This window comes from Calonectris borealis, chromosome 11, assembly GCF_964195595.1.
Source record: "Calonectris borealis chromosome 11, bCalBor7.hap1.2, whole genome shotgun sequence".
Classification (NCBI taxonomy): Eukaryota; Metazoa; Chordata; class Aves; order Procellariiformes; family Procellariidae; genus Calonectris; species Calonectris borealis.
The window spans coordinates 18362183-18385130 of NC_134322.1; the positions used below are offsets into that span (position 1 = coordinate 18362183).

The window sequence follows — 22948 nt, forward strand, 5'->3', positions numbered from 1 at the left end:
TAAGCTTACTAAGTAAAAATACATATGCTGTTCTTTCATTTATGAGTTGGGAAATACTGATATCTAGCACTACCATAAACTACTTTGTTCACATAAAGATATGCTCAGTCATGCTCACCTGCAAGCACTGACAAACACAACCTTCAGTCAGCAGCCATCAACATTTCAGTCTTTCAACAGTAAGTGCTCCTCAAAACATAGTTTCACCTTGGGCCCCTTCTGTAGGGGCAGGACACACTAGCACCTAATAGATGCCAGAAGAAAGGTGAAATTGCTGTGTGTCTCATTAGCACTACTTGTACAGAACCATTCCACAATCCAGGTCCACGTATTTGGGCACTTCTCATTATTTTCAAGTGGGATGCTCAAATACCTTAGTGGTTCTAGACCTCAGTTGCTTACCTACTGTACAGAAAATTTATCTTATGCTATTGCTGTCTTTTTCACTGGAGTTAGTTCGCAGCAGCATGGAACAATGTTCACGGACAGAGAAATACTATGGAGACATGCTATGAACATGGAAGGAATGAAATAATAACCAGTAAAAACCTTAAGGATTTTCTCTGACATGAAATAAGTACAGCTAATATTTCTTCTAGCTTTGCATGAGAAGAAGCAAAAACGTCAAGTGTATAGGACATTTTTTCAAGGGCAAAAAATAGGAAGCAAATAGATCACCTGTAATAAGGAAAAAGTAATACAACACTCCCCCACAACCGCTTTTTTCCTTCCCCTACAAAGCAATTTCATATTTGACCGTTGCTGTGTAGCAGCATGTATGGCAGAGAAGGCAGGGGCACTCAAACTACTATGAAATACTTGGGTTTCTTTTCAGAATAGCAGCCAAAACAAGGACAGCACACTGCAGCACCTCAGATGGAAGAGAACAGCTCAAAACAACAGTTATAAAGTAACAATCACCTTCCCCTTGCTGATTCCTCGTGTGGCTTAGCTTATATTGCATTTCATGAGTGTGAAGGTAAGAAGTGCTCTGCACGAATCCTGCAGGCATTGAAGGAAAGTTTACTGGACTCACTAAGCCCAGGACACACTTATTCAGCAATTGGGTAAACTCCCTGTCTTAAGTATTCTTATCCAGCTGTGGGACATTCAAAGGCAATCAGATTAACTGTAGTTCTAAACGTATTCAGATGCATTTCTGGGGAGCCACAGAGACACGAAAGAAACATATCACATTACACAGAAGCTTTGGACACAATCGGTATGTTAGCCTTCACTCTGTGCATAGATACCATGATGGCAGACTCTTTATTTATGACCAAAACAAAATACACAGAACATTGATAAATTAATACAGTTCTACCACAGAAGAGAAACACCTAAGTTCAGAATACTATTTAGACAGCTGCCAACAAAGCAAGAAATAAAGCTAACATGCTTTTAAGGGTTTTTTTTTGTTCAGATAAAAAGTCTCTCAGTAACATTTCTGTTTATTTCAAGAAGTCCTTTATCTTTTAAGAAATAATCTCTTGAATAGGTTAGTTATCATGGGTTTTCCATTGTGAGAAATGTACAAAATTAATTTCATTCTTTTTGGTTCGTTATTCCTATAGCCCTGAACTCCTCTATCATCTATCTAAAAGAGTTTTGTTTGCTGTTTTGTTTCTATTTCCCATGCTGTATGAAGCAATCCTTTTCTAGAAACAATGAGGCATGAGCTAATGTATTTATTATTCCCAGTATCACTGTGTTTTCTTTGTGTTACATCCTTCAAGAAAAATCAGGTTATTTTCTTCCCCCAGGACACAGTCCAGTTTCCAGTGTTGGGCACCACAGTCAGAAACAGTGCCAGTTTTAAGAGTGTTTTAAAGGAATTTTTTTTTTAAACACCTTTACCAGCATCGTCCCACTTATTTAGCTGTCTCTTCAGCAATCTGCATAAGGTGAGTAACCACTTATCCCCCTATTTTGCTGTGTTTTAAGAGTGTTTTAAAGGAATTTTTTTTTTAAACACCTTTACCAGCATCGTCCCACTTATTTAGCTGTCTCTTCAGCAATCTGCATAAGGTGAGTAACCACTTATCCCCCTATTTTGCTGTATTATACAAAATGTGATTTAGGAAACTCATCAGCAGAGTTCAGCTTTTGTGTAAAACATCAGGTAATAAATAACATCCTGCTGACTATATGTCAATTATGACTATCTGCTTAAGCTTTCTTCAAAGCCATACTCACTCCATACAGTCCAGCTATTTTGCTTTGGATAAAAGGAGAAATCCTTCTCCCCTCCAGTAAGATTTCTACAGAGGTCCAGAAACAGCAGAGCAATGAGCCTGCAACTGTAAGGTGATTAGCATCAAGCAGTGCTCAGTTACAAAATAGGAACTGGTATGCATGCTACAAAAATGTTTGTGTTTTGATTTTTTACTTACTGTATGCTGCCTTTTCATATTCTTTCTGAATTATGTCCATGTAGTGGCAGATCCAGTAGTATTGCATATAGTGCTTTCAAACCATTTGTCACAAACTAGCAATGGAGTAGAACTCTAAAAAGAAAATTGACATCCAAGAGTTTCCTCAAAGATTGACTTAATCTCTAATTAGTCATCAAAACAACCAAAGATGATGCTAGTATGGATGCAGTATTAGTAGCTTATAAAGATACAGGTCAACCTGTTATAGAGTACAGGACTGAGCCACATAATTCAACTGAAATTAAATGGAAAGAAAACCTAAGCTAAAGTCTGTAATTAAACAGTTTTCAATTTCAAAAAGCAAAACCTGCATAAGACCATGTTCATCATGTTAAAGTTTTACAGATAAAGTGTACACATATAATACACACATATTTGCATAAGGTTTATTATATTTATTTTGAAACATCAAGACTTCCTTGTTGACTTCTCCCCACCCTCCCAGGAAAGCAAGATGTGCCAAAGACTCTATACAAAAAGAACACCAAACTTTTGGTCTCTGAAGATATATAATGGGAAGGTTATCATAATGTTTTCCAAATGTTTGTCAGTAATTTTAAAACTATAAATCTTGAAATTATAAGCCAAATACGATTCTATGATTCTGTGGGTAAGTATCACAATACCAGCATAGTCAGTAAAAAAAGAAGGTCTGAACAGCCAAGAAGATAGAAATCTAATTTCTTGTCAGCATAGTTTAAAGGAAGTATTGATTAAAAAAAGAACAGTTCTTTTGGAAAATATCCATTTCTACTTGACACAAATAAGAAAATTCCCTACATGAACACACAGGAAAAAAGTGGAATGCAGCTCTTCACAACAGAATGCTATATTTTAATACAAGGTATGTACTTAACACAAGGTATGTTCTTATAGAGTATATTTAGGAACAATTTTGCTTAAGTAGCAGTCAGTGAGAATATCGCTAATTTTGTTTAATGATACTTTATTACATAACCAAAAATTACAGGAAGATCAGAGCCAGCCCTAAGTATTTTTAGGTTCGGGCCTGCAAAACAATTTTAAAGGCGCCAGTAGGTATTTCTCACATAAATAATCCATATAACCTTGGAAAGAACCAGCAAGCTGATTCTCCATGGTTTTATGTTACCAGTTATCTATAAACCTGGATAATCATCCACACGTCTTTGACATGTTAACTATATCATAAATCATCTTATAGCTGTAAAATATACTAGTGGACACCGAGAAGACTAGAGCCATCGGCCTCTCTATGCAAATCTGTAGCCAGCTGAGGATGGGAGAGGGAACAAAGAAAAGAAAAAAGCAAGAAAAAAATCACATACAACCTTTCCTTATTTAAGTCACACCCTTATCTGCACACTCTCTCCCTGTCATTAGTATAAGAGGATCAATTTACAAACAAAGGTTAACTAGCAAACTGGGTCAACGTAGCAATGATTTTGTAAGGAGGCAGAGGGGGCCTCTGTGATAAAAGACCAGAAGCTGCCCCATGCCAGACATAAAAAGCTGAGCCAATCAGTGAAGCTGGTAGAGCCTCGGTGAAAACATGGTTCAGAAAGGCTTAAAAAAAAAAAAAAAAAAAGTGCTGCTCAGCAGTTGGTGGAGTGGAGAAAGTGCGAGAAATAATCTTGCAGACACCAAGGCCAGTGAGAAGGGGGTGTGCCCTGAAGGAAGCTGCAGGCAGTGGAGAGAAGCCCACACAGGAGCCGGTTTTCTGACAAAAACTGCTGCCCGTGGAGGGCCCATGCTGGAGCAGGTTTATCCTGAAGGACTGTAGCCTGTGGAAAGGACCCACACTAGAACAGCTCGTGAAGGAAAGTGCATTCCTTTCTGATTACAATTATGCCTCATATTTCTTTCTTTCAAAGGCGTCACTATCTAGATGACACATAAAAACTGAACAACTAACAGATACAAAGATTAAATAAGAGTCATTGTGTTGTGAATATAAAATTCCTCCTGTTAACACAAATGTCCTGGAGAACACAAAAGTTAGCTGTGAGCTAGTAATGCATACAAAGCAGTTAGCCAACATAGAAGAAACCACATCACAATGCACACTATGCCTCCAAATGAATCAGCAGGAAATAAGGCTCTCTTCCGAAAACTGAGACGATATAAAATACAAAAGCAGCAGAACGATAAAGACAAAAATGCCCTGGTAGCTAAAAAGTGGTATTATAGCTTAGAGCTGGAGTTCTTCAAAATCCCTAACGGCTGGTCTGTAACAGACTGCACAGATTCTAACTTTAAAACAAACAAACAAACAAACAAACAAACAAAACCCACAACCAAACACCATTATCAAACCATTTGTGACCAAGAAGCTAAAACCAAAATTCTCAGCCTACCCAAGCAATAGAGTATAACACACAAGATTTACATGTAGCATGTACAAGCCTGGTCTCAGATGTCTATTTGATTAAGTTAACAAAACTTACTACTTCCATACATTTCTTAAAAGTCATGCTTAAGAAGCTAACAGTATATCTATATATATAAAAATCCTTTCCTTACGCATTTTAGTAACCACCACTGAGGTGTGGCTGATTCCTCCAACTGAGTTGTTTGTCCCTCTTCATTAATGCTGCTTCCCCATGGAAAACCCTATTCCTTCTACAAGCTAACTGTGTACAGGTGAACCTCTGAGACTATGAGCCTTGCCATTACAATCCAAATTTCCACCAGGTGCTTCACCAGGGTGGGGCCATCAGCAAACAATCACACAGTATTTTTTTTTTCCCCTTGGAGAAGCAAGCAGAATACGTTTCTTCTCCACTCTCCAATGCATTTATCTGAACCACAACCTAAAAATTGTGCAATTAGGCAAGTAGGTAACAGGTCACCTTGTGATGATTCTTTTTATCACTTAACAGGAAAGCTAAAAAAGTAGGAACTTCTGACTTGATATGGCTTATTAAAATGGAAACAGGTACAAAAAGGCACTAGAGAGATGTGGCACCTAGACTTACCAAAATTGTTTTAACTGAGAATCTTCACACTGATGAAGAACTCTTCATTCTTTGATATTGACAGGGGAATTCTGGAAATGAATAGAAACACCAGTCTGTCTTATGGCAGCACAGTGATCTTTAAGCCTCGGCCATCACTGCCAAACACCTGAACTCCTCTCTATGCCATTCCTTCGCCATTTCAAATATAAACAACTGAGGGTTGCAGCCTGTTGTATGCTTCTGCAAAAAGCATACCACAAGAATCTTACATTATGTAACTTCTCACAGATAGTGTTCTGCAAGATTATTATCTAAATAGGATTAAATCATCCTCCTCTTACATTGTAATCTACTGTCATATCTCCAGGCTATTGATCTCTTTATGCAAGTGATCAAGTGGCTGCTGGTCACCCTGTAGACAGTGCTTGTACTATAGTATCCTTACCGTAGGACAGTTGTTTTACACTCACTTTTAAACAGAGCCACTTTTGTATTCATTGAGACATGTATCATCATTAAACAAAGTCAAAGCCAAGGACTTGAGCCCGCAGTTTAAAGTGAAGTATTTTGGAAGTTACAGTTACACATAATAATATCAATATTAACAGGTTTTAATCCCTATTTAGTATGAAAACACGTTCTCAAGTCTTGGACTTTACCATGAAAATATTATTTTGTGTAGGCTAACATTTCTCTTATGGAAAAAAAGCAGCTTTGCAGAAAGCACGCTGTTAATTATGTTTTATTTAATTCCATTTTCATGTGTCTTAAGGATTAAGTTATTTCATCATGAATATGCAACAGAAAAAAAACAACTTTCTGTATAGTGAGATGTTAGCATCTGCATTGTTACATAACTGAAATATCAACTATTTATCTAAACCATCACTAAGGACACAAATTCATTTTCATGAAGTTTTTTAGATGTATATATCTTGTCTGTAATACATACTATTCATATCTGACAAGTTAGATACCAAGCTTCACAGAAACTGTAAGGTTTGCAATCATAACCACTGCTCATCTGCTGTGCTTATGCAGCAGACCTCCTTAGCAGAGAATAAAGCAAATGTTTACCTGTGTTTATCATGTGGATTACCACTTGCTCTTAAGGGAATGCATAAAGAATAATATCAAAGCACAGGAAAAACTGGTGTGTCAAATAACAAAATACCAACAAAGATAACTTTTCCAAAAATAATTTTCCGTGGGGCTGATATTTGTCAATGTATATGACACCATTTTCAAGCAGTGTATTACCCCTACAAGCTATTCTCTATCTGTCCATGCATGTGACTTCAGCCATTGGCCAGCATAAAATGAAATACAGCAGCAGTTTGCTGTCATTTCACACGCTGTTTTGGGGTGTGGGGCTTTTTTTTTTTAGCTTTTGGCACTGTTCAGAGACGGAATACACTGTTGGCTTTAAGAGTACAGCTGAGAACACTGAAACCCCATTTTTCAAGTCTCAGGTTAGACTTAGCAATTGTTGACTCTTAACAAAGAATTATGGATGGTAAAAATGGGATTAAAGAGTTACAGTTTATTTTCAACTTCCTGAAAAACACCTTTGGGAAAAACACCACTGCATTTCTGAATCACATCACCATAATTTTTGAAGAATTACTCAAAAATGCACATAACTGGAAATAAGTATAGCCCATTTAAGAGCTCTCATGTGGAGTCGTCATATTTTCAGCATTTCCTGTGGGATTAAGAATTTGAGGATTTCTTCCACCACACCCTTACAAGGCACAACACATACAGAGCAGCTAGAACCTTAAAGTAGAAACGGTTGTTTACAATGCTATACAGTATGTAAAATATGCTCTTTTTTCCTAGTCCACAAGCAGTGGCTACATGAAAGAGGATATCTGCGTACTGAAATCAGAGTAGAGGAACAATATAAAGACATTGGTTTGGAAAAAAAAAATCCCATGACTACAAGAATTTGCCATCCCTCCATACAATACTGCAAGGATACAGTGTAGCAGAGGTGACCTGGAGGGCAAGAGCTGCTTGGAAGTGCAGAAGATGCACCGAGAGGATTATTATTGTCCTATTCCAAGAGTTTCTTGGAGAGTACCTTTCCTCAGACGCTTTGAAATTGTTCAGGTGAACAAGCTCTCTAGTGCAAGCTGAACATAGCTTAGAAACAAATTTCAGGAGCAAAGTACACATGCAAATGGGATTAATGTCCTCCTTGCACTGAGAAAGCACCTGGCCCATCTAGCATCTTGTTTACATTCCCCAAGCCTTTTTTCCCCATGTTTCTCCCAGCAACATTCACTTTGGTACTTAGCACAGGCAAATTGACAGCTGTGCACATTGGAAATATTGTGTGTATCACATCATAATGTGATGTGATGTGTGGCCTTTCATAATGCCCATTAGAATTTCTGGACCACAGATGCCTAAGAAAAATACACCTTTGTTTGTATCTTAGAAAACCCATCTTAGAAATTTTGAGTCATCATTGAAACTGTTGAAACTGGCCCTTTTTTACAAATACCATGTTTCGTTCAAACCACAAAGGTTCAGGATGACTGCAAAACTTAGGGGACATTATTTTGCTCATCAGGGCACAAGGCATATTTCAGTCACTTGCAGTTATCCCTCTTTTTCTATTAAGTGATACTTAGCCAGGATGTGCATGTAGGTGGATACAGGAGGTCCTGACACTCTCCTCCAATATTCTCTCACTCCTTCCTTTAAGCGGGCACTTTGTAGCAAATTATTTATAAACCATGGCCTCTGTCTTCACCCTCTGCTTCCCTTGTAGAAGCAGAGATTCCACTTTGCCCAGTTATCCAACATCTTTTGCAATAATCCTTCACTAAAGCTCAAAATGCCCCAGGCCAGCAGAAAGCTTGCTGCAGCTGGGCTTCCAGACTACAGCGCTATTGCTGTCACTCCCTTGACCTGTAAATTGGAATGATCTGAACACTGGAAAAGCAGGTTAGATCCCAAAGTCATCTAGTAAAGTCTTTTTTAAAAGTGTGTTACATGGGTTTGCATTCTAGAGTTCCTTGCGTTACACACTGGACAGGGGTAAGATAAAATATCTTCTTTTAAACAGACATACGAGATATACAACCACCTCCACTGTTGATAAAACCAAATGCAGTCACGCCACGGGGAGGGAGGAGACTTCCTTTTATTCACCTACTATTCACCTGCAGTTACACTGAGATCGCCCTGCCACGATTTCACCACTACCCAGGAAGCAGGCACCCAGGCTGCCAGGTTGCTCTGGGCGCAGCACCGGCTCCAGCGCCCTCAGTCCACCTCAGAGGCAAGACGAGACCCATCGAGGCACGGCAGCCGCGGACGGGGGGGCGGGCAGCGCTTCGCCCCCGAGCGGCGGTGAGGGCGGGCCGCACGTGGCGGAGCGGCGCGCGAGGGAGCCGGCCGTGCCCGCCGCCGCGGGGGCATGCGGCTGTGCCACAGGAAGCCCCTCCAGGCGCGCCGGCGCTGCGCGGTGCTGCTCGGCTCCCTGCTGCTGGCCGCCGCCCTGGCGCTGCGCAGCGCCACCCGGCCCTGCCCCGACGCCCAGGCCGACGCCGCCGCCCACCCCCGCTGCCGCGAACGCCTCTATCAGGCGCTGGAGCTCTCCCCCGGCCGGAGGATCAACTGCTCGGGGATCGTCCGCGGGGACGAGGCGGCCATCCAGGAGGCCCAGCTCAGCAACCTGGAGGTTGCGAACAAAAGGGCTTCCCTGACGCCCAGCGAGTACCTGAACATGACGAAGGACTGCAGCAGCTTCAAGGAGACCCGGCGGTTCATTGAGTTCCCGCTGAGCCAGGAGGAGGCAGAGTTCCCCATCGCCTACTCCATGGTCATCCATGACAAAATCGAGATGTTTGAGCGGCTCCTGCGGTCCCTCTACGCCCCCCAGAATGTCTACTGCGTCCACATTGACAGCAAGGCCCCGTCCGCCTTCCACGAGGCTGTTCGGGCCATTGTAGCCTGCTTCCCCAATGTCTTTGTGGCTAGCCGCCTGGAAAAGGTGGTCTATGCCTCCTGGTCCCGGCTGCAGGCCGACCTCAACTGCATGCAGGACCTGTTGCAGAGCCTCATGCCATGGCGCTACATCCTCAACACCTGCGGCACCGATTTCCCCATCAAGACCAACGCCGAGATTGTCCGTGCCCTGAAGGTGCTGCAGGGGCGGAACAGCCTGGAGTCAGAGAAGCCCTCGGCCATCAAGCAGGAGCGCTGGCAGTACCACCACGAAGTGGGGACGTTCATCTCCCGGACAGCCACAGAGAAACTGCCGCCACCCCACAACTCTCCCATGTTCACGGGCAACGCATACATTGTGGTCACACGGGCCTTCGTGCAGCACATCTTCGAGAACCCCACGGTGCAGCAGTTCCTCGAGTGGGCCAAGGACACCTACAGCCCTGATGAGCACGTCTGGGCCACCCTCAACCGCATGCCCGGCGTGCCGGGCGCCATGCCCCAGAATGACAAGTACCAGCTCTCAGACATGAACGCCCTGCCCCGCCTGGTCAAGTGGCAGTACCTGGAGGGCGATACCAGCAAGGGCGCGCCCTACTCGCCCTGCACCGGCCAGCATCAGCGCGCCGTCTGCATCTACGGGGTGGGCGACGTGCCCTGGATGCTCCAGCAGCACCACCTCTTGGCCAACAAGTTCGACCCCTCGGTGGACGATGCCGCCATCCAGTGTCTCGAGGAGCACCTGCGCCACAGGGCCCTCTACGGCAAGGGACTCTGAGGGGAAGCCGCGGAGATCCACGCCAGCACCTGCCTTCTGCCGCAGGCGACTCCAGCCGGCGGCACCTCAGGGACAGCGGGGGGGCTGGCGACCCGTCTCGTGAGGCCACGCATTACCCGCGCTGGCGGAGAATCTCTCCGCGGGGCGGCCGGGCGCGGGCGCCTCGGCGACTCCCTTGAGGAGAAGCGGCAGCGCGCGGCAGGGCAGCGCCGCGCGCGCGAGCAGAGTCGCCCGGCGCGCGAGGTAACTAACGGTCGGAAGGGCTCCGCGCCCCGTTGGGGCGGAGGGCGCCCCGGGCGGGGGTAGGGGCGCGGCGCCGCGGGGGCCGCCTCGGCGGGGCTTGGCGGAAGGATTGTCCGGTGCTGAAGAGCGGGAGGGCTCAGGCCCCTCTGCCCTGCCTCCTCCCCTGCACTGCGCCCCGACCCGCGGGCTTCTCAGAGACCCCGTGCGGGGCGCGGTCTCCCGCCCGGCACCCCAGGCAGCTTTCTGACAGACCGCCTTAAAGAAGCGGGGGTAGTGTATTTTTCCATTCTCCCTCTACAGTCTGTTCACAAACGTGACCCAGGGCTTCTTGTAGAAACGCAGGGCCAGGTTATAGTCCACGGTGACATCACGTCCTGGTACGAGCAAAGCTGAAATTATAATTAATTTGCTTTTCTACAACGCACCTGGCAGGCCACCTGCTCCTGGCACCTGCTGCACTGCTCAGCTTCACATCTGGCAGCTGCGTTTGCATCACTTTAAAGTTTAATTTCTGTCAATAGCCATTAGCCATAAAAAAAAAAAATCCTTCAATAAAATAAAACATACTAAAATAGATGGCTCTTTGATACTCTGTATCCTGTAGTCCTCTGAGGAGACCTGGTTGTACTCCAGAGCCATTAAACCAATTAACCCCTCTGCACCCCACTTCCCCATCTGTAACACAGGGAGAGGGATGCTTATGTAGTTAATGGTGTACAAACACATTTTTCTAACATCTCCTCTCTCTTTCCCTCCCCCCGGGAAAGAGATTTTTGTGAGCTAATATAATCGCCATATCCAGTAGCGTATCTGGCCTTTTAGGTGAACAAAACAATCATCCAACACAGTGTTTTTTTCTTAAGTTTGTAGAAGCTGGAAGAAAGATTTGTGAACTTCTGTATTTCACCCACATGTATTTTTCCCACCTTCTCACATTAAAGCCAGCCACTTTCCATGGATCCAACAGCTTTTCAGTACCTATAATGCTGAGGGATTAATTCAGTTGTCTTTGTACTACCAAAGAATCTTCAAGTAATTTTTTTTGTCAGTAAACACTCTCACCTTTATAAATTTGAGGTCTCTGGTGGAGAATTAGCATTTTAGAACGAACATCTGAAGCAATTCCATAGCACCAGGCTACATTTAGATGGAGTTAAGTTATGACTGCAATCACACAGATATTTAAAACATTGATTTAAATAGGATGAGAAGATGAAATAACTGACTTGAAAAGGTGTGTCACTGCAATTTTGTTAGACATTTTAAAATGAACTTGGTTGTAAAATGCTGATTTGTAAAATGCCATGGTGATTTCACAGCAAACGTTATAGGCAAAAACCCCAACTACTGGCAAGAAAAGCTCTCAAACAGAAATATCCAACATATCATTGGGCATTTGTTTATTCAAAAAGAGCAAATAAAGTAATAGGATTGCTAGTCCCAGTGGGAAACTCTTTCCAACTTATGTAAACAGACATTTGCTACAACAGAGATTGAAGCTTTATGCTAACCTGATAGTAACAAAGAAAATTGAAAAATGGTTTCAGCAGCAAATTGACATTAAATAGCAAATACCTCCATGTCTAGTACATTCTTTTAGAACAAACAAAACTTCTCTGCTGACTCAGGGTAAGAACTCAAGCCCAAAGTCTAGCTAGAGCTCTGGCTCTAGCACTGGCATATCAGAATATAGGATCACCTCCAAAAAATAGGTTAAACCCCATATGAACTTCATCAGTAAAATCTTGGGCTATCCAAATTGGAAATATAGTCATATCAGAAATATTAGTGTTAACTTTGTCTAGTGAGGGGATGAAAATCTACTTCTGACACTTCTGTCTACAATCCATCGTTAACTAACAACCTGAACTTTAAATAAACCGCCAGTTGTTTAAGGAGGAAGTATGTTTCAAATTGCCATTTACCTTTCAAGATATGCACAGGAGGAAGGTGAAACTATAATTCTGAAATCTAGTAACAGATTTATTTTTTTTTAAACTCACCTGGCTTTAATTTATATTTTATTTCCAAGTGGTTTTCACTTTATTTTTACAAGAACAACCTGATGCGAGCTGGAACTGGCATAATATACATTTACACAGCAGGTCCATGAACAGCTTTTCTTAGCTCTAGTTAGGAGGGTCTGTTTCCTTCTTGCTTTGCATTTCTTTCATACTCTATATGATCATCTCTGAAATGTCCTATAATAGAGAGATGGGTCAATTGAAATAAATTCAGAGGAAACCAGGTAATAAATTCTGAACAAACTAAAAGCAAACATGACCTATAGAAACAAAATATCAGTAAAGTATTTGCAGTCATTAGTAAAATTGATTCAGGGAACAGGGTTAGGGTGTCCTTTTTCTTCTGACTGCAACAGCAGTGACCATGAAACAATAACTACACTCTCAGTGAACTATTTTCCACTTCCTTGGAGGGTGCAGGCTCTTTTAGCACAAGGTAAAACCCAAATTATTAATATATCTGTGACTTACTACCTACTAAGCCATAATGGCTAATTTATACAGTAAATTTATCTTTGAGCAAAGCTATTTTCCTAACAAGGATCACCCTTTAAGTTACAGTGAAGGAAAGTCCACATTTCCCAGTACAGTCTTATTAAAGTTAAAATGCTTTTTACCATGCTCCCACTTTTCTTTTTTTTTTTTCCCCCGGGAACTTTTAGAGTACAGAAAAGTAAAACCAAGTCACTAGTACCTTAACTGAAATACTACCTCCTAAGCTGCTGAGATCCTTAAAAGCAAGTATCTGTGTTTTGAGTAACTCTCATCTACCTCATTGTACCTAGTCATTGTATAAAAGTACATAATGATTGTGATTAAACTTGTCTTCTGGGAATTCATCATAAATTCTTCCTGCTCTGCGCTTTCCTTTAATTTGTATCTCTCTGATAACATTTAAAGTCAGGTATTGACATCCCAGACTGAACAAACAACTTGAGATAACATCCTGTTTTGCACACTTATGGAATTTACAAAATCCTTTTTCTCGGAAACCATGTTTAAACACAGGCCGTCACCCACAGCCACTTCTGTATTGGTGTTTATTCTTTCCTTTTCTTCACTTTCTTCTAGTTAATTTACTTTCTAAATAGAAACATCCATTCCAGCTCAAGGTCAAGGTGCAAAGGTATCTTTTACTTTTTCTCTGCTACTGATAGGTGGAAGCAACTGTGATGTTTCTGAAGAAAATCAACAAAAAACCAAACAAATAGATGAATCAGTCCATAACACTGCAGGCAAGGAAGAACCAAATAGGCAGCAGCAAGTATGCTGATGTAGTAAGTGAGATGGTTTGTCTTCCACTGGATATTAAAATAGCTTAGTATAACAAAAGTGCAGTTAACATTTTTACGTTTAAGTTCAACAAATCTTCCAAGACCACAAAGCACATCAATCATATGAACATGGAGGGATTAGCTGAAATTCAAACACAAAAAATAGCAAGTGGCAAGAACGTTGTGGAGAGTAAAGCAATAAAAAGCAGGAAAAACATTGGCACCAGATCCCCTTACTTTCTCTTTGCTCCCTCTCCTTCAGTGAGCTGAAACAGCCTCCACAGAAGTAGCAGATCCAGGGCCTGGACAAACACCATTCCAGAAACATGGTTAGAGCCAAAAAGAATGTGTGCTGCCAAGCTAGTGTCAGAGCTTGTGTTGACAGCTGTGAGGTTTGCAGGAATTAACTCCTCCAGAAGCATAGGCAAGCTTCTCTTTCGCAGTGAGCAGGCAACAGTCTTCATCCCATAGGCAGATACTCCCTGGGCATCACTGGAGCAATTCTAGACATCAGAAAGGTTATTCCCAAGAATTATTTACACCTCACTATGCCTCAAGAGCTGTTTTCTAAAGATATGGCAGAGTTCACAGGGTAAATACCTTATGCTGAATGGGGAGTTTAAAAAAAAAAGATAGTTTAGAAACAACAACAACAAAAAAAAGAGAGAAACGAGAGGTAAGCTAGGAACAGAGAGTATTTCCAAACAAAATACAGAAAAAAGCCAGACAAGGTTGCAACACCAGACCCATGTGAGGTTTACTTTAGAAGCTTTAGAAACCATAAAGCAACCCTTATTCATATTGTTTGTTAACATACACAAAACTAACACTAACTTCTGTGGTTTTCAACAGGATATTCACTGAACAAATAAACACTAAAGAAGTGGTACCTGGAGCTTCTGCACATAACCATGCAAGGAACAAGGCTGCCAAATGCTTTTCTCTTGCATATGCATAGATTGCCCTTTGGCTCTTAAGGACAACAGACCACAAGAGCAAAGAATAGCACTGATCACAAAAGTTCAAGTATTCTTTGTGTACCCAGGTAAACTCAGTAGTCTGTATGCATCCAGATTTGAATTCCGTATCCTAGAAGCATCCCACAGATGCAAAAAATCAGATACCTGCATTGCCTAACACTGCACTGTCATGAAGGAGATGGAAGATGCATATGTAAGCTAATTTTAGGAACGATAAGTAGTCAAACTTATAACAAAATATTTATTTTGTAGATTAAATACAGGGTACACAGAAAACAAGAAGGATTCTGCCATGAGAGTGGAAAACAAGTGGTTTGCAGAACAACAGCTTGATGCATTTCCCATAACTAAACAAAGCAAGCCTACGTTACCAGTAAATTTTAAACAGTGATAATAAAACATTAACCAGATGTGATATAAAGCTTCTAATACCACCAATAATTAGCCAGGCAGCAGCAATACAAAAGATTCAGAGTACATGTTTGCCTTCTTTCCTTCGATTTTTATTTTTTGTTTGGTAACTTCTCTCTTCCTATTGTTTTGTATGAAAGGCCTTCTCAGACTTTTGGCTTGAAAGAGGAAAGGAATATCTAGATTACAGAAGCATATGTTATGACTGCACACTTATTCCTACTCATTGTTTGCTGTTTCACCTAAAACATTCCCTTACTCCCCATTTGTGCATGCTTTCTAGCCTTTCACACAGACTAAATTAGACAGCTTCCCTCAGCACACGGTCCCTTCATTATCACTGTGCCCAGAACAGATTGCTTCCTGTCCCCAACCATTCCAGTTGCTCCAAAAATCTAAAGTCTGTTATGCATTTCCTTTAAGACGACGTTATTATTAACAAAAGGAAAAATCTTAGAACAGTTCAGAAGTATCTGTAACATTTAATATATTTTTCATCTATGTCACTTTTTGCCCTCACTTAACTCAGGCTAAACAACAAGCTAATCAAGAACATCAGTGTCACTTAAGCATTTGCACATTTTTTCAGTACAGTAAAACTCCAGTACAGAGCATTTAAATTAATTTCAGAATGTCCATCTCCTTTTCAAATGCTTCCTTACATGGCAAGGCAATATTCAAATCCCAGTTTTCACACTGAATAGGAACCACCAGATAAGAAGGGTATACAATTCAAAGTATTACTGTTATGCACCAGCACAGGGAGTATCCCATCACTCTCTCCTTCGAAAGGACCAAGTCTAGAGCTTTGATGGAACTATTACTATTGTGTTTTTAAAGAAGTCAGTAAAGTTGTCCTGAATTATGAACATCATAATTTCTGGTTCCTGCTCACATTGATTTGAATTTAACTGATTACTAAGTAGCAGACATCTTTGTCAACAAAATTATTTCTCCTTTCATTTGTAATTTTTCTTAGTATATATATTCATTACCTTATTTTCTTTTTCAGTTAAATATTTCTTTTCCTTTCAATTAACAACTAAGGTAGCACTAAGCCTGGGAGTGCTGAAGTAGTAGTATACAACTGTTGAAACACAAGAGAAGTTTGATAGAGGAGTATCAATGAAATGTAAACATAAATCCATTCCACACAATAACCTCACATCATCAGTACAATTGTGCTTCTCTATTAAATGTTTTTAATGGAAAAATGCCATATTAAATATGCTAATGCACACTTAATTGGAACAAAATCAGATATATAATTATTTGCATTAGGAGGGAGTCCAAAGGCTACAGAGAACTGGAGATTGAGAAGTTTCTGTCCAGAGACAGGAAGAGACTGCAAAGAGTTGGAGGTAGGAACAGCAAATTTTTATACTTGTAAGGGCTGAAATGCAATTTACCACATGATTATTAGAAAACAAAGAACGTTTAAACCTAGAAGATTGAGTCTGATGTAGAAAAGAGAAAACCACGGTACAGATGTGCGTTTGCAGCCTTTAAGATGACCTCAACAGATACTTACTGTGCTGTTCAAATGAGAGGAAGAGTCTGTTGTTCTGGTTTCAAAAACGGTTACTTAGCACTCTGCAGTTTGCAGCAAAGGACATTCAGCATAGATACAAGACAAAAAAAATTCATGGTAAACATAATACTTGGAACAGTCTAGCAAGCACGTTTGTGAACTCCTTTCTCACTTGAAGTGAGGGAAGCAGAAGTTAACCAAACCCCAAATATATATCCTTTGATGTCCAAAGGTAGGATTTAGAGAACTGTAACACATCAGTCTGGAAAGGTATTAGAAGATAGACTAAAGCTTTATTACTTTAATTAATAGACTGGGCCACTGACATGTAGAGAAAAGTTTTAACATATAAATTATGCTCCAGTTTTGGCACAAACTAAAGATTTAGACTAATCTGAAAACAGTTACCCCCTGACTTTTCTTCTGTACAGTTTCCAGTTTCTAGTGGTCTGTAAGTAGCCTACTTTCAAAAATAAATCAATTTGACACTGCTGAGGCAGCTAGCATGCCTATGACCATACTGGAAGTGTCACTGCTGTTAAGTCAGACAAATGAGCTGTCAGTATATTATATTCATATTTCTAGTGAAGAAACTATTTTAAGGGTTTCTTGATTAGAGTTATTTAGCAGAATGTGTAAATCTAAAATGAACAAAGTTATCAATTTGATACCTCAAAATTCATAGCTCAACTCTTTCACTGAAATCCTGTTGGTCAGGTGTCCATTAAATGTATTCCACATAAATACAAAAAACAATTAGAAAAATGTTAAAACAGCCAGCACATTGAGAATATAGTGCAATTTTATGAGACTCAATTTCATTATTTCAATTTGATTAGTTGTGCAATAACTTTAATACTTGGGTTAGTGTATTATTAGCAGAAGGTACCAAATGGACAAATTTATAGATAGAAAGATGCAGTAACAAACAGACAAATATATGGGCCAGCATGAGCTGCTAAGCTTTTGTTGATGTCCTCCTCCATCATTCTGAAACAGCCATTTCTTGCAATACTGATTAGTGCAACCATACTCACAATCCTGTAACTGAAAGACCTTTGCATTTGCAACATTACTGTAAACACACAGACAATATTGGGAGAATATATTACAGTAATGATTGTTTTTAAACAAAATTTTCCAATGATCACTCATTCACAAGTTTTTAAATAAAAGTTTATTACAGAAATTATTTTGAACAAAAAAGGCAACAGTATCTGTTGTAATTTAAAAAAAAAAAACATTGTATTCATGCCCTATAAGGTGAACTGAAGAAATGCTACGGGTATTTCTTCCGCCGTCAATCTGTGACGCTTTCTAGTATGGATTAACTCACATCTGCATGACAATAATTAAGTATGAACACAGTCCCTTTCCATGCTTCTCTCCAGAAAGTGCTGCATATTAACAGAAAATATTGCAGACAAACCACAGTTCTATTCATTCTGCAGTATTGGAACCAGTGTCTAGGAAAGAAAAAAGAAAGTGTGAGTAACACATACCCTCACTACAGTTTAGTATAAATTAAAGAGAACCAATACCATTCTATAATATCTTCCCCAAGCTCAAAAGCATTCCTCAAGCATTTTAGAACATGTTCTGTACCTACCCATTTCCTTCCACTGCTATCAATGCAGTACATGAACTGCTTGTGCTGTTTCACTTCAGTTAGCAACATTGAAAAGAGCCAGCACAAAACTTCAAGGTTGTGCACACGCACCATTTGCTATTAAGGCATTAAAAATACAAGAAGCTTTGCTCTAACTTGTAGTGATACACGAACACTTTACTGCAGTCAGCCACAAGCACATCTGACTAAATCACATGATCCACTAAAGAGAAAGGGGTTTGCACATCCAGTAGCATAAGCTCCTATGGAATGTGGGCTATAGTTTATTATGCATTTTGAAATAGATGCAAGAATGAGCATGATCTTCATAAAACAACTGAGAGCAATTCTGCGTTCTGAACTTTTGTCAGAAGCACCAATTAACACCAGTGCAATTTCTGGCATTACTACCATTACTGCTTTCTTGTTCTTAGAGCTATGGAAAAAATACGTTAATTTGGATATGGAGAAAGACAGGTCAGTGTTTACTATGTTCCTTTAGCAAGTCAACTTCTTGGGGGAAAAAAAGGCTGTAATGTTAATAGCAACTTTAAGTCACCCAGTTCTTTAAATCTTATCTGCATACTTTATCAAGAGTAAAAAAGATTAATACTTGGAAAGTAAGGTTTCCTGTACTAGCTATAAGCACCCAAAAAATAAACAGAGTAAGATTATATGCTTGGCTAATACCAGAAGTTGAGCAAACAATAAATTCTGTCAACTCTAGAACTACAATTTGAAGTGACCACTGTAATCATGCCAGGATCAGGAAGCCATGAAGAACCTGTTTCAGAGGTCTAGCGTATATTTACATAAAGCCTTTCCCATTCTTAGTTCTTCCTTTTAGCACCACTCCCCAGGGATGAAACAAGTGGCACCATTTCACACATCTTTAGTGATATTCTGCCACATTGATGGTTTTAAAAGTTAGAAACCAGCTTGCCACAAAAGTCTAAATGACTTTTTCCAGTAAAGAATTTCAAGGAACATTGACAAAAATAATCCAGTCAAGCAGATGTGGAACATAAACTCCCGTAAGCAGTGTACATATGGTGGGCCTGTTGAGCAATACATAAATCTTATAATATGATTTGCAAATGCTGGCATAAGCTTTTCATGTGCTTGGGTTCCCTACTATCAAATCCAGCAAGCAATTGCTTAGCCAGTTTTCTCGGACAATTGCTTGCTCAGACAGATGAAGCACTCCTTGAATTCAATAAAACATGGTGCTGTTCCAACAAACAGGGTAATCCTAGAAAATCACCACACACAAATTCGATTAAGATTACTTCCAACTTTCTAATCGCTCTAGTAGTATGTACTTCCCAACAACAGGTGTACAGCAGTCTCTAACACATTCCTATTTCAGTGCTTATGAGTTAGGGAAGTACTTAGTTTGCTTTTGCTTCATTTCTCATCATATGTAAAAGGGAGCGCAGAGCCCTACTCTTGTCTGAATAATACAATCAATCTAGCTCTAATCGGACATTTGGTCAAAGCTTTCTATAAATCATCAAGTCTTGTGTCTCAGCTTATTTATATCATATTCCATACTTACTTTTTCCATCACATGCTACAATTTTCACTTTATCCACTTTCACAAGTTCAGTGACCTCCCTAAATTCAACATCATTCAGTACAAATGTCCATACGTTGTCACAGAACCTGTATGTATTCAGAGACCCCTTTAAAAAGACAAAAGACATTTTCTATAGGATGCATCCCAAAAGTAACAGAAAATATGATGTTTACTATCTACTGAACTACATACCTTCTAGAACTAGGTTTGCCATAAAGCCAACTGTGAACCTGAATGCACACAAACTTGGCAAGCAAGCAATCCTGAGGAAAATTGTAGTTTAAATGCCCTCCAGTGGTGGAAATTTTCAAGACCATGTAGTGACATTATAGTCTATCCAAGGGGAAGCTTCATAGGTATGCTAAGGAGTTTTATAACTTTTCTTATGTGGATAAAGGATCAGTATCAGAAAAGATTTCTTAAAACATGGGCCATAAGAAAAATCAGTTATAGTAGTGATCACAACAAGATGTGAATTCTGCAATTGTTTAAATAAAGCAATAGTTTAAATAAAAAATGATGATAAAACTGACCTATGTGACACAAAGGGGTATCCCTCATGTTTAATGTATTACTGAGGATGTTGATATGTAAACCTTTCGGCCTTCATCTTCACATATTTTAAACTGATACTCTTTAACTTAGGCTCCAAGCAACATTTTTTTTAATTTATCCACTAAACACATTCTGAACGGTTTTCCATACCAGCTTTGCTAACACAAAGCAAGTTAAGTGTTTTAGAGAAAAGAAGTTATGCTCTTTTTAACATATCTATACAGTTTAAAAATCTAGACTCTTAAGAACTCACTTCATTAATGGGTTCTGCATAGACTGTAGAAGAAGTATTAGGACATAAGTTAACAGGACAACTGTTTTGGGTTTGTTTGGTTTTTTTTTCTTAAAATTACAGTCAAGTTAACATTTAACAATTTGCTGGCTATCTAACATTAATTAGGGTGGCTGGCTGGGAGAAAACCCCAAATTTATTTTTTTATGATACCTACAGAAAATAGCTACAGAATGATCCAGTGACTTGCATAAGGGTAGATCTACAACTCTCTAGTCTCTCTTCACATTATAGATGTGGCTGACAATCTGGCTTCATCTCACTTCTGCTAGGTACAACTAAGAGAATCAAAAGTCTCCCTCCCCATCTGCAGTGGCAATAGTACGCATCAAAACATTTCCCTCTTCCCCTTTCCCTGTCTTCATCCGCCCACCAAATCCGTTTCTGATTTCTGCCTTCTTTCAAAAGATCCCTGGCAGAGTAAGAGGATAACAAGCCTTACAATTGCATACAGAATATACATGTAAACAGTCATTATTTCAGAGTCAAAATAGACCTTTGTAAGTTTTTGCTTAGAGCACACAGCTTTTAATGACATTCTGCATCAACGCTTAGTTACTGTACCTCATGAAAAACTTTTATATATTGTTATCTTACCCTGAAATTGACTCTGTTCCTGACTCGTTGTGCCAGTGCCGAATTTATAGCTTTATCAAACTGAAGTAGCACCTGAAGGGCCAGCTGAGGTGTGATTTGCTGTGACTAAAGTAGTTTAAAAAAAAAAAAACTTTTGAGTTATTTCAAAGTAAACTCAAAAATGCCGTAAAAATTAAAAACATCAAAACAAAGTTCACATGAAGCAGATCTCTAGAAGAACAATTTACAGAAGTATTATGTTCCTGTGTTTACTTCCTTTTTCCTATTTTAACCCTGAGAGAAGAAATGATGAGCTAACATGATTTTTTATGCTACACAAAGATTTCTTCTGATAAATATTCGTTGTAAACAACCAGAAGAGCAGGAAATCGATTACAGTGTTCCAGATTAATCTGGCTGTTCATTTACTGGGCCACGCAACAGGGGATCATGCCACTTACATAAAACATTTTCCTTCATCTAGAATGTTACGAAAAAGACTTCCCACGTGAATGGAGTACCGATAGCTTTTGACTTCAATCGGTGAGTTTTTGAAACGTTGACCATTTGGGTTTGGGTACTTAACCCCAATACAGCAACGACAAAGCGGTTTTAAAACTAACTTCTTTTTTTATGAAGCTAATTGCCCAGACCCTAAACCCCCCACACACCTGTATAAGCTCATCCAGACTCTCCTGAAGACTGTTCCCCAGCGTGGTGTTTCTATACAGCTGATATGCCATGGTCTACCGAGATGGGCTGGACACCCTCCTGATCATCCACGGCTCTGGACGCCTGTTATGTCCTCCCTCTCTCTTAAAAAAAACAGTAATAATAATAAAATAATTAATTAAAAAACCCTAAAAACCACAACAGAACCCTTAATGTACAATGCACAGCAGAGCAAGCATCATTTAAAAAAATCGTTCCGCAAACTGGCCGCTCAAGAGCACAACGCATTAACGACCGGCAGGAAAACCGGGCCGCCGCGGCGGGCAGTGGGGAGTGAGCCGCGTCGCCGCCGGGCCGGCACCACCGGGCATTCGTGCCCGGCAGGCACGGAAGCGGCGCGCCGGGATGGGGCCGTCTATTGTTCGCCGCCCGTTCGGCTTCCAAACCGACCCCTGGCCCTCCGCGGCGCCGGGGGCGCGCTTAGGAAGCCGTTAGGGGAATTTCAGGCAAGCGTGGGGACCGAGCGGCCTTGCGCCCCAGCCCCCAGCGGCCCCCCGGGCCGCCCGCGGCCCCACCAAACCCGGAGGAAGGTGCCGGTCGCCGCACCACAGCCGCAGGCAGCTCCGGCCCGCTCCGCGCGGGCGGCCAGCCCCGCCGGCGCCGCAGGAAGGGGGAGCCGCGCAGGCAGCGCCGCCCCGCCGGGCCCAGCCCCGGGGCTCCCGCTCGGGGCAGCCCTCTCCAGTGGCCCCCGCCTCACCCGCTCCGAGCGGCCGGAAGAGGTAGGGGCCCCTCCTCGGCCGCCCCGTGGCCCGGAAGCGGAACGGCGAGGGCGGCTGGGCGCGGCCTCATCCCGCCTCCCGGAGGTGGAGGACGGAGGCCGCGCCGCAGGGCAGCCACCAGGCCGGAGCTCGTCTGGCGCGGGAGGGGAGCGGAGCGCCTCGGCCCGGGGCAGAGCCGCCTGCCCCCGGGGGCAAGGGCAGGAGGCGCCGGGGGGGCCGTGCGGTGGAGGCGACAACACGCCGAGCTGCACAGCTTTCCCCGGCGTCCATTGAACACCGCGGGTTAGGGTTAACTTTTTTAAATTGTA

At 41.4% G+C, this 22948-nt stretch overlaps 2 protein-coding genes across 4 annotated transcripts; one reads left to right on the forward strand and one right to left on the reverse strand.

The window, feature by feature from the left end:
• The first annotated feature begins 8807 nt into the window (after window positions 1-8807).
• On the forward strand, window positions 8808-10157 carry GCNT3 (glucosaminyl (N-acetyl) transferase 3, mucin type). Its single transcript, XM_075159524.1, has one exon. It carries the CDS (start codon window positions 8808-8810, stop codon window positions 10113-10115), a length of 1308 nt encoding a protein of 435 aa, XP_075015625.1. The 3' UTR covers window positions 10116-10157.
• Window positions 10158-17736: 7579 nt separating this feature from the next.
• On the reverse strand, window positions 17737-22770 carry GTF2A2 (general transcription factor IIA subunit 2). Of its 3 annotated transcripts, none has more exons than XM_075160290.1 (5): window positions 22619-22770; window positions 21861-22004; window positions 21211-21315; window positions 19746-19872; window positions 17737-18044 (listed from the first exon to the last, which is right to left on the reverse strand). In XM_075160290.1, exons 2-5 carry the CDS (start codon window positions 21930-21932, stop codon window positions 18019-18021), a joined length of 330 nt encoding a protein of 109 aa, XP_075016391.1. In that variant the 5' UTR covers window positions 21933-22004; window positions 22619-22770; the 3' UTR covers window positions 17737-18018. The 3 variants fall into 3 exon arrangements, with proteins under 3 accessions (XP_075016391.1, XP_075016392.1, XP_075016390.1); XM_075160291.1 differs by having other exon boundaries at window positions 22468-22625; XM_075160289.1 differs by lacking the exon at window positions 22619-22770 and having other exon boundaries at window positions 21861-22427.
• Between the last annotated feature and the right edge of the window lie 178 nt (window positions 22771-22948).